Source organism: Macaca thibetana, chromosome 11 (genome assembly GCF_024542745.1).
Source record: "Macaca thibetana thibetana isolate TM-01 chromosome 11, ASM2454274v1, whole genome shotgun sequence".
NCBI classification, from domain to species: domain Eukaryota; kingdom Metazoa; phylum Chordata; class Mammalia; order Primates; family Cercopithecidae; genus Macaca; species Macaca thibetana.
Window position 1 is genome coordinate 49,502,733 of NC_065588.1, and position 11,390 is coordinate 49,514,122.

The 11,390-nt window shown below is 50.0% G+C and overlaps 2 protein-coding genes across 8 annotated transcripts in view; one reads left to right on the forward strand and one right to left on the reverse strand.

The window, feature by feature from the left end:
- Positions 1-1,589, reverse strand: part of CSAD (cysteine sulfinic acid decarboxylase) — a 32,380-nt gene extending 30,791 nt beyond the window's left edge. For 3 of the 5 annotated variants that reach the window (XM_050748892.1, XM_050748887.1, XM_050748888.1), the window contains exon 1: positions 1,460-1,589. The gene's annotated coding sequence lies outside the window, so the exon portion shown is untranslated. Of the gene's footprint in view, positions 1-799; positions 874-1,459 lie in introns of those variants that run through there. The other 2 variants (XM_050748893.1, XM_050748890.1) reach the window with 2 other exon arrangements.
- ZNF740 (zinc finger protein 740) lies at positions 780-11,285 on the forward strand. 3 transcript variants are annotated; one of them, XM_050749047.1, is made up of 7 exons: positions 780-1,069; positions 1,911-2,424; positions 5,360-5,509; positions 5,855-5,944; positions 6,420-6,543; positions 6,856-6,974; positions 9,002-11,285. In XM_050749047.1, the coding sequence occupies exons 2-7, from the start codon at positions 2,416-2,418 to the stop codon at positions 9,131-9,133; spliced, it is 624 nt and encodes a 207-aa protein (XP_050605004.1). In that variant the 5' UTR covers positions 780-1,069; positions 1,911-2,415; the 3' UTR covers positions 9,134-11,285. The 3 variants fall into 3 exon arrangements, with proteins under 3 accessions (XP_050605004.1, XP_050605003.1, XP_050605005.1); XM_050749046.1 differs by having other exon boundaries at positions 783-1,069; positions 1,911-2,226; XM_050749048.1 differs by having other exon boundaries at positions 786-1,069; positions 1,911-2,226; positions 7,969-11,285.
- Positions 11,286-11,390: the final 105 nt, after the last annotated feature.

Genomic DNA, 11,390 nt, shown 5'->3' on the forward strand with positions numbered 1-11,390 from the left:
CGATCTCCTGACCTCGTGATCCGCCCGCCTCGGCCTCCCAAAGTGCTGGGATTACAGGCGTGAGCCACCGCGCCCGGCTAGCAGGACCTCTCTCTAATGGCTAAGGCTAGGCAGAAGAATTTGAAGACAGTCTGGTTTCCATTTTCCTAATGCAGCCTGGCCCAGGAGCCAGGTCTCCCATAAGACTAGTCTACTGGGGAAGTCAGGGTCTTTTCCACGTGTGGAGGCTAGTGTTCGATGCTGGACGGCCTGGAATAAAGGAGGAAAGTGAGAAGGTAACCAGGCTGGCCTCGGGATTCGCAGACCATGGCTGGGGCTTTGACTTCTGCAGGGAGGTGAGCAGTGTGGCCTCGGGCTACTCAAGGAACGCTTCTGCGAGAACACTCATTTTCAAACTGGTTGAGCGCACAAGGCAAGAGTGTGCAAAGAAAAGTTAACGCCTCTCCCAGCTGACCCCAAAATCTACTGATCTGGGCTTGACAGAAAAAGTTTGGAGAAGAACCACCTCGGACGAGTTACGTGAAAAGGCTGGGTACGAACTACTTTGGCTCTACTTGGGGCGCCGGCTCAGAGAGATGAGGTCCGCGAGGAAGACAGAGTGACGACGATTTTTCAAGGAGTCTGAACCAGCTCACCCAGCAAACCCTCTTCCCATCGAGCACCCAGCGCACAATTATTGCAGGGCCGAGGCTCCTACCCTCAGTCTCGATGGCGACCAGGGCGCGCCCCGGCCACGGCGCACGCGCGGGCCTTGGCGCCCCCTCCTCCAGGCCATCCGCGCACGGCACCGCCCACTCACCAACTGCACCTCTCCGTGCGTCCCCAACCTCACCCGCTCTGAGGCTGCCCCCGCTCGTCTAGCTGCCGTGCCCGGAAGTGGATGCGGCAGCTCGGCGGAGAGGACGAGGGGGAGGGGGAAGTGCTTCCGGGGAAACGGGCCGGGGTTGGTGTTTGTAAACTTGCCTCGGTCCCGGTGGGGGCAGCCGCGGCTGCGGCGTTGGCAGGGTGTGCTGGGGCCTGGGGGAGGCGCCGCGCGGCCGGGGAGCCAGCGGGAGGCCGCGCCTGGCAGGTAGGAGCACGCCCCAGAGAGCGCAGCGTCGTCCGTACAGACGGCAGCGCTTCAGTACCTCGCAAGCCGTGGGGCGCCGCGCGGGAAGGGGGAGGGGAGGGGAGGAGGGGCGCGTGGCGAAGGGAGGGGGTTCTCCGGGGAAGGGAGGGGAAAGGCCGTGCGCGCACACCGCCCCCTGCCCGCGCGTCCCGCCGCGTCCCCGGCCCGGGAGAGGGCTCGCTCGGAGGGGACGCGGGCGCGAGCACGCACCTCGCGCGCTTCTCGCCACACTCCGGCTCTGCTCCCGGTTGGTGCAGCGGGTGCAGGGGCTGGCTGGCCGGAGCGAGATGGGCAACACGCCGCGCCGGGCTTCGCCTGCCTGCCCTTCACCGCCGCAGCGAGTTTCCTTACCTTCGGGCTGACGCAGAGAAAGCGCACGTGTGGGCACTGCCAGTCCCGTTTCTGCCCGCCACCGAAGCACCCAGCAATGGCCCTTGAGTTTTCCTCCACCCTAGTCTGGCCGCCTCTGTAAAGTGCGAGCTTTTCGGGCCGGCCCATTGGGCACAAAAGCCCCAAAGGATCTCCGCCCCCTTTTTCCATTCCTGAGATGGCAAATCCAAGCAATTGCCCTTTTGGCAGAGTTCCTCCATAGGAGGCCCCAATTACTTTTGCTCCTGTTGGCTTCACCTCCTTGCCCAGGAGACCAGTTCCTCCTATTGACCTAGAAAGAAAACTCTTCTTGACTCATGTCCTGGTTCTGAGCTTCACAAAGAGCGCCCAGCAAAAAAAAAGTTCACGTCGCACGTTGTAATGGCCTGAAGATGTTGCATTTAGCAGCCCCCTTCGTCCTTTCTGGTTTTAGGTTTCTGGAACAGATCGTGAGCTTCATCGAGACAATTCAACTGGAAAACCAAGACTGGTAGACACTCTTTTTCTTCAGACAATAGGCAGGAGCCAGGCAGAGTCCAAGGATTCTTGGAACACCTATCTTTTCTTTGGAGGACACTAAGTTCTATTTGAAGACAAAGTTCAATATGGCAACAGGACTGATGGGACACGAAGGAGTCGTTACCGTGGTTTGGTGACAGTTGTTCAAAACGACAGTGTCTTAAGGAAAGGTGGACCAAGGAACTCCTGAACTTTTGGGTTGCATTAAGTGAAAAATCAGCATGGCTCAGGTAAAAAAGCTCTAGAGTCCTCCTCCAAGATCACTGGGAAGCCTGTTGCAGTTTCACTCTTGAATGCTGCTCTAGTCAACATATTGACCAACCCCAGTGATCCAAGCTCTGTATTAAGCACCAGGGGGAGATCTAGAGGAAGGAAAGGAGACAGGCCACAGCCCCTGCCTTCAGGGAGCTTCCAGTCAAATGAAGGAGGTAGGCTATCCTGCATCACAGGCACTGATGGGACATTTGCAAAGCAACGTGTACTCAGTTTACTTTTGGTACATTAAGTGCTGAGGGGTGTAAGGGAGTGAATAGTATGGTGAATGCTTCATTTGTTTTTTTTCAACAGGAATTTATTGAGTTCCTGTTGCATGCAAGGCATTGTGCTGGGACTACAAAGATGAATAAGATTGTCCTTGTCCCCAGTGAGCTTCCAGGCTAGTTGGAGTCGGGAGAGGGATGGAAAGACATTTATTTTTATATTCACAATGCCTTGTATAGTGGCTAGGTAGTAGTAGAGACTCTGAATCTGTTGATTGAGGAATGTGCAGTAATAGGGGTATGTACATAGGAGAGAACAGTACTTCTGCTTGGATAGAAAAAATGAAGGTTGACAGATAGAAGGGCGTTTGGACAAAAGGAACAGCATGGGCAGGAGCTTAGAGTCGTGGGAAAACGTGATGAGGTTCTGGGTACTGCAGGTAGTTTGGTAGTTATAGACTAAGGGATTTAAATGGGGATGGTTATGGAGGTAGCATTGACAGTGATAGGTGAGGAAGTTGTTCCCTGCAGTAAGCAGAGTGTAACCTAAAGCCCTTTTATGCCTTGCTAAGTTAAGCAGCGGAGTAGCATCAGAGCAGTGTATGTAGGAGGTCATTATCATTGTGGAGGTAGAGGATGGATTGGAGAGACAGAATGAGCAGACAGGCTGTTGTAGTCATCTGAGTAGAATAGCTGTGTGCACACATCTCCAGAGCTTCTCCCAAGCTTTCTTCTAGGGAACCTTCCCTACCAGTCTCACCAGGATGGCAGTCTGATTGTAGTATAATTGGCTTTCCTCCAGCTGCTTCTGAATGCACAGCTTCCTCCTTTCCATATAGAATAGGGGCCCATCAGTTTCTTCTTCCTTTGTCTTTTGCAACCCACTTCTCAGCATTGTATTCACTCTTCTGAGAAGGCTGCCTTCCACTAGGGACTCAGCTTTGTGCTGGACACTGCTAAGCATTTTACATCTTAGTTTACTTTTCATCAACCATGTAAGGATAAGCATTATGACAGGCATTTTTCATGTAAGGAAACTAAGGCTTGCAAAGGTGAATAACTTGCCCGAGATTATACAGTGCAAACAGCTAAGCTAAGATTTTAACTCTGGATCTTTCATTCCAGAGTCCTAGAAGTTGGAGGGAGGGGTCCTAGAATATACTGATCATCCAAAAGGAATTTCTTCATAAATTTGGGCGTTTGCTGACCAACAATTTCTTAAAAGTTTTTTTTCAGTAAAGTATTTTCTTTCATGCTGGCTAACCGAAGTCAGCCTGAAGAATGTAGCAGTGGAATGAGGAAATGTACTTAAACATACCTTACTTAAGTAATTTTTTAAACTATATGTGGAGCAAGGAATGTGAAAAAATGTGATCATACATGCACACATATAAATGGCCTAAAAGGTCAAGAGAAATACTCAAGAAAACCTTCCAAGTGGTTTAATTTTTCTATCAGTTGCAATTGGTAATACTTAAGGAGTTTAAAATCTAAAGGGAGAAATAGCCTGTAATCCCAGGACTTTAGAAGGCTGAGGCTGGAGGATTGCTTAAGCTCAGGAGTTCCACACCAGCCTAGGCAACATGGTGAAACCCTGTCTCTATAAATGCAAAAAAAAAAAATAGCTGGGCGTGGTGGTGTTCTGAAGTCCCAGTTATGAGATAGAGGTAGAAGGATCGCTTAAGCCAGGGAGGTCAAGACTGCAGTGAGCCGAGATCGTGCCACTGCACCCCAGCCTGGGCAACAGAGTGGCACCCTGTCTCAACCAACAAACAAAAAATGAAACCAATAGAAAATACAGTTGGCACCAGTAAAGTCTGCCAATCGAAAGTGGGCTCTGAAGCTAATTTTTTTTTTTTTTTTTTTTTTTTTTGGAGACGGAGTCTCGCTCTGTCGCCAGGCTGGAGTGCAGTGGCGTGATCTCAGCTCACTGCAGCCTCCGCCTCCCGGGTTCAAGCAATTATTCTGCTTCAGCCTCCCAAGTAGCTGGGACTGCAGGTGCGTGCCACCACATCTGGCTAATTCTTGTATTTTTAGTAGAGACGGGGTTTCACCTATTGTCCAGGCTTGTCTCGAACTCCTGACTTTGTGATCCGCCCACCTTGTTCTCCTGAAGTGCTGGGGTTATAGGTGTGAGCCACCATGCCTGGCCCAACTGAGGGCTGTTGAGAGAGGAAGGAGGAAGGTCCTGAAGGAATCTCCCATGTCAGTGGGTTAGCAAGATGGAACCTCATACCCACTCACAGTTAAGGCCTAGAAATACCTTCAAAGAAATATGTAGTCGGCCGGGCGCGGTGGCTCAAGCCTGTAATCCCAGCACTTTGGGAGGCCGAGACGGGCGGATCACGAGGTCAGGAGATCGAGACCATCCTGGCTAACACGGTGAAACCCCGTCTCTACTAAAAAAAAATACAAAAACTAGCCGGGCGAGGTGGCGGGCGCCTGTAGTCCCAGCTACTCGGGAGGCTGAGGCAGGAGAATGGCGGGAACCCGGGAGACGGAGCTTGCAGTGAGCTGAGATCCGGCCACAGCACTCCAGCCTGGGCGACAGAGCGAGACTCCGCCTCAAAAAAAAAAAAAAAAAAAAAAAAAAAAGAAATATGTAGTCACACACACTGCCTAGTTCTGATGACAAAGGTGTCGGTAATACTTGATTATTTACTTGATCTGTATTTAAATGCTGAGAGATGACAAGTCGTTCCTGGTGAGATGACTTAGGGAGGACTCTTGAAGGAAGCAAGGCTTTGGCAGTGAGGAGGGACATTCACTGGAGCGAAGCAGTGTGTGGCTGGGTGTAAAAGGTAGTTCTATAGAGAATGGCAGTCTATTTTTGCCCTGCCCTGCCCTGCCAGGTGACCTGACACCTCATCTCCTTTCAACTTAGGCAAGTCTCCTGGCTTGTGAAGGCCTAGCAGGTGTGAGTTTGGTTCCCACTGCAGCCAGCAAGAAGATGATGCTGAGCCAGATTGCCGGCAAGCAGGCCGAGAATGGCGAGCGGGCAGGTAGCCCTGATGTGCTGAGGTGCTCGAGTCAGGTACAGCGCTTGAGTCCATTGTGGCACCTGGGGATTGGGTGGCCCAAGCTCTCTGCCAGGAGATACCAAGCTCTGATTCCTTGATGCTTCTGCATAGGGAAGTGGGGCAAGGGGATCCAGCTGGGGAATGGATGAACATTGGTATTTCAGAAAGCTAAGGAAGGTCTTTTGTGTACCTTCAACTCTTTAAGACCAGGTGATTGGAGAAGAAATAGTTGTATATTTCCTCTAAGCTTTCGGGGCAGGTGGTTTACTCTCATTTATGAATTTTGTCTGAGAGCTGCACTGGGTCTCATCTCATCTTCTGAGATGGGCTGTGAGTTTAGATTTGATTTGTCTTCAAAGGGTCACCGAAAAGACAGTGATAAGTCCCGGAGCCGCAAAGATGATGACAGCTTGTCTGAGCCCTCTCATTCAAAAAAGACTGTTAAAAAGGCAGGTAATGGGGTGGCCCCCCAACTCATACAGTTTGGTAATGGGGTAATATTCCTCCTCCTTCCCTCTACCATGTAACCTGGAGCTTTCTCTAGATGCTTTGATCTCTGATAGCCAGTGAGTGAGTCACCCAGATTTCATCTAGAGACTACCTTGGTAGTTGATCTCTAGCCTTGCTGGAACAGTAGAGTACAGGTTGGGGAGCATGAGATCCCAGATCCCGTGGCATGGGGGCAGGCAGGCTCCAGCTCAAGTCATACTCAGACTGCTGGGTTTGACAGGATAGACAGCTTACCCACTCCACCTCCTTCCCCAAAGGGTCTCTTACCTCCATGGAGTACAGGAGATGGCAGCACCTTTAGACAGCATCAGAGAGGTTCCTTTCTTCAGCAGCTGGAAGTGGACCCAGAGTAGAACAGTCTCTCCAGGAAGAGGGCAGTGGTGGCCTCATGACATGCCTGATTATTGCCCCCAGGTGGTGGTAGTGGAACAAAATGGTTCTTTTCAAGTAAAGATTCCCAAAAATTTTGTTTGTGAACACTGCTTTGGAGCCTTTCGGAGCAGTTACCACCTAAAGAGGCACATCCTTATTCACACTGGTAAGTGTCTTGCTTATATTCAAAAGAGGGAGAATAGTCTATCGCTTGTATTCCATGTCTGTTTGTGGCTCTAGTTGGGTTTATTTTAATGGGTATTAGAAATGAAGGAAGAAGATGAGTCAGTGAAGCAGAGAGATTGCGTGGCTTTGTATCTGTTGTCACTGAGACCAGCACCTTTGGGGACCCCTCCCCATTTATGATCACTTAGGTGTCTACATATTACTAATAGCTAAAGTTTCTGAGAAAATAACTGGAATGAGGTCCCTACCATACATACCTCCCCACATTCACTTCTCTCTCCACTTGGGCCAGGTGAGAAGCCATTTGAGTGCGATATATGTGATATGCGTTTCATCCAGAAGTACCACCTGGAACGCCACAAGCGTGTGCACAGTGGTGAAAAGCCTTACCAGTGTGAACGGTGTCATCAGGTAAGGCTCATCCCTGCTGCAATCCCCCACACACTTTTCCTTCCCCAAGAATCAGGGCCACCCTCCCCTCCTGCCTGACAAAAGAGCCACCAGCATTGCTCGCCATATAATAGTTGGCACATCAGGGTGAGGTGCATCTGTCTGGCCTTATGCAGCTGATCATGGGGAGGAGCAGTTAGAAGATTGTAATAATAATAATAATAATAGCATTTCATGATCACTTACTCTGTGCCAGGCACTATGAGAGCATACTTTACACAGATGATTTTATTTAATCTTCACATTGACTCCCTAAGGTAGCTGTATTGTCCTTATTTCACATATGGGAAAATTGAGATTCAGAGAAGTTAAGTTTCCCAAGGACACAGCAGATCACGAACAGAGCTGGGATTCAGTCCAACTTCAGAGCTCATGCACTTTGGAGGAAGAGATACAATCTTTGCTCTGGGGGTCAGTATCTGATCTGATGAGAATGTAAGAGCTGGGGCCAAAACAAGACAAGAACAAGAGATGAGAAATGATAATAGCTAACACTTCCTGGATGCATTGCTAGGTCCCAAGCTTTGCTCCGCACTCTTACATTGAATCTTCAGACACTAGAATAAAAGCTCTATGAGGGCAGAGACTTCGTTCCTCTGGTTCTCTACTCTGTATCTGCCTTGAGATAGATACTCAATAAATCTTTGATGACTAAAGCAGCTGTGCTGTGAGTAGGTACTTTTAGCCTCGCTTTACAGTTTTGTAGATGAGTGTACAGATTCTGGGCTGTTAGGTAACTTGCCCAAGGTCACACAGCTGCTGAGCGATAGAGCCAAGATTCAGCCCCAGGCGCTCTGGCCCGAGAGCTTGCATTCTCCACCACCGTGTGCTCTTGCTGTCTGCGCGCAGGCTGAGGGGATGGAGAATGTGGTATCTGCCTCCTGTGAAAGTAATGAGGTAGCCAACAGGTAGCTGAGTTTCCCCCTCAGGCACTTAACCCTCCCTTTCTTCTCAGTGTTTTTCTCGGACAGATCGATTACTCAGACACAAACGGATGTGCCAAGGGTGCCAGTCCAAGACTTCCGACGGGCAGTTTTCTCTATAGGCGCAAGGGGCCCCCGGGTGGTGGGAGTGATCAGAAGAACCTGCCGAAGAGCACACCCCCTCTGGTCTGATGGTCCCACCAACGCCCCATGTGAACCTGTCCCACTCCTGGAGGAGTGGACCCAGGAGACCAGAAGAATGCATCAGGGGACAGTGGCCCCAGAACCTCAGCTCTGTAAATAATCTGAGACTATGAGTATCTTGGGGAAGTTCTTACAGCATTCCTGGGTAGGGGAGCTAGTCCCTGGACCCTTGGCTGAGGTCATAGGTGGGGACTCAAGGTACAGGACCAAGACTGAAGTGTGGCTCCCACAACCTTGGACTCCAGCTGGCAGCTGAAATGGAAAAGATTGGGGAAGGGGATTTGTTTGTTCTGTTCTTGTTTTTGTTTATCCAAAAGCAACTTCAGCAGGTACACTGTGGACACAGGTAATCCAGAGGTATAAGCGTCCTGGTCCAAAGTAGGGACTATAGCTGGTCCAGCTCTCCCCAAAAATTGGGTTTTTAGTTGTAGCAGCTCCTCAGTGTTTCACAGTCCTGCACTTCACCTCCTTTTTGAGGAAGAATAAGATCAGGAATGGCAGCTGAGCTTACTTTGGCTTCCTTATACACTGTAGGGATAAAAGGAAAAACGGGGTGGAGCAGACGAGGACTGGATCCAAAAAGTGGATGGCACCTCTTCCTTCCTCAAGGGAAAAGGAAGAGTTGTGCCTGTGGGTGTTGTCATGGCCCATGTCACATTGGCACCTGATGGCATCAGCTCAAGTGCCTTTAGGAGGAAACTTGGGTGAGAGTGGCCCGTGAAGCCCCTTTCTTCTTTTCTTGGGGAGTTGGTCTTGGAGATGGTTTGTGGCTACCTCGCTGCCATTGACTCCTAAAGTGAGACGTGTTGAGCAAGGAGTCATGGATGTCAAAGTGGGTTCTCTCTCCTTGTGCCCTCTTAGGAACAACCCAAGACTGGTCCCAAGTTGGCTAACAGCTGCTCAAGAAACAAAGGAATCTGGGGTCTTCTGACATGCCTGTTGAGCAGTAGGAGCTGTTCTCCCTCCCCAAGTCCTATCACTGTATTCAGGTAGAGGAGGTTGGGAGGGGTCTGTCCTTTGGTCCCAAAAAAACAAGATCTCAGCTTCCTTTCTAATGGCCATCCCTACCCAACAGAGTGTGGGGGATGGGGGTGGGGGTGCTGCAGAGAAAAGACTAAAGAAGAAACCTAATGTAGGTTCCATTCTTAACCATATTCTTTGCTCCTCTCTGCTCCAATACCACCACCTTGTCCACTCCCAAAAAAGTAATCAGGGGTGTGTGTGTGGATGTGTGTGTGAGATATGAGTGCGTGTATTTGTATGCTTGCAAGAGATGGCATAGTAATGAGCCAAACACTTCTCTGGCCCTCACCTTCGGGGAGGATGAGTGGAAAATAGCCTCCTCTTGCCCAAACATGAAGGGTGCTTGAGGTCTCAGCAGGAGCTGAAGAACACAATTTAGGGAACAGAAGGGCTTTTGTTTTGGAGGGTTTTTTTTTTTTTTTTTTTTAAGATTAAATTCAACAGCCTAGTGGTTAGGGTGTTTCTAACCCAAGCCAGGGCCTGTGAACATGAATTTTCTAAGGTGAAATAAACCTTTTCTTTCTGCTAAAGAAAGAATCCTTATGGGAAGTTCTGGGGTTTGGTTGACCCCCACTGTAACCTGACCTGCCCTGTGGCGGGTAAGGGAACTATCTTAGTAATCATGGAGACTGGGTGAACCTGAGTACCAAGCTGTCAGTAGGGTCTTTTTTTCCCAGAAAACGTAAAGAATGGGATGATTCCTGGCTGTTACCTATTCTGGAGGGGTGGGGTTGGGGAGGGGGTTGTCCATACCTCTGTGGTATGAGTATTTCACGGAAAAAGCAGGCATGGCACCCATTCGATTTTCCCTGACAGCATCTGAGATCCTTTTGGGGAGACGCTGAGGAGTGTGTGCTGCCGTGTACTCATTGCTTTATGCTGACACTCCCATTTGATGTGGTCCAGAACTTAGACCTCAGTCCTTGGATCAGCCCTGTGGTCCCTGCAAGCAGGGGCATCTTTCTGCATGTGAGCCAGCCCCCTTCCTGTTCAAGGGTTCTGCTGGAGCTGGGGTTTTCGTCCTTCTCTTCTGGGATGATTCACCCCACATCTTCCAGCACCCTGTAAACCATTTTAAAATGTTTAGAAAACTATCCTCCCAAAAATGCTTTTGAAAATGAGAGGCCTTTCTCCCTGCCACTTACAGCTAATCTGTTTGGCATAGGGGTGTATGTGGAGAGACTCACATGAGTGACCTATGCCCCTATGTGTACTAATGTGTGTACTGGGTCAGAAGGTGCCCTGGGTTCCCACAGACCTTGGTTTCCTGCCTGGATGGGTGGGAGCGAGGGAACTTCAGAGAGTATGTGCGAACAGCCATAGCAGAGCCACCCCTGCCAGGGACCCAGTGAGGGAAACTCAGGAGCAGGTGGTTGGTTCAGTTCCCACGCCGATATCTGGGGTAATGGATGTGTGAGAAGAGAGAAGCAAAGCAGTGAAAGGAGTTATTCCACATCCAGAGGGCCCGGGAGTCCCACAGATACCCCAGGGAAGCCACTGACTCAGACCGCTGCAGAGGCTCCTGGGCCCAATGCCTCACCCCTGCTGGCCAGCATGGGGCCTAGCACTGGAAGATGCCTCAGGTGTGTTTGGAGTAGGGGAGATGGAAATAGGGCAGGCTCTCAGAGACCAGGACGGAGAGTCAGGGAACCTGGGAAAGAGTAGTGCCAGTTCCGGGTAGGCTGCTGCACCAGGCCCTACCAGCCCAGGCTATAAAGAGTCTGCTTTGCCCCAAGTCTTTTCCATCCACGCCCAACAGCCTCGTCATCACTTAGCTACTGATCGCGCCCATGGCTTGACATTGGAGGGTTACATTAGTGGAGTCTGCCACAGCTTCTAACCCTCTCCCCAGATGCCCTTTGCCCTCCCCAGATGGCCTCTGCTGTGGCCCTGGGGTTTTATCAACTGTCCCGTTCCTATCCTCCTCTCCACCTTTTTTTTTTTTTTAATAATATACTTATTTTGCTATGGGGGAGGGGAATATCAAATGGACAAGATCACTTTTAAATGGTAGTTTTTATAAGATGTTATAAACTTGTATCTTTTTACCATTAAAGTGCAGTGTATGTTCCTTCGTGATACATTTAGGATATTTAAATAAAAGGAAAATGGGGCTTTTCTACTACCTCCTCTTTGGGGAAGCTTTTTCATACTGGTTTTAGTTGTTTTCCTTCCTTTTTTCTCCCTATATAATCACCCCACAACTTCCAGCACCCTATAAGCCATT

Coding starts and splice junctions, on each gene's coding strand:
- ZNF740 (XM_050749047.1), top strand. Junction 6,544..6,855: donor GCACATCCTTATTCACACTG/GTAAGTGTCTTG, acceptor CACTTGGGCCAG/GTGAGAAGCCATTTGAGTGC. Junction 6,975..9,001: donor AGTGTGAACGGTGTCATCAG/GTAAGGCTCATC, acceptor GTGCCCTCTTAG/GAACAACCCAAGACTGGTCC.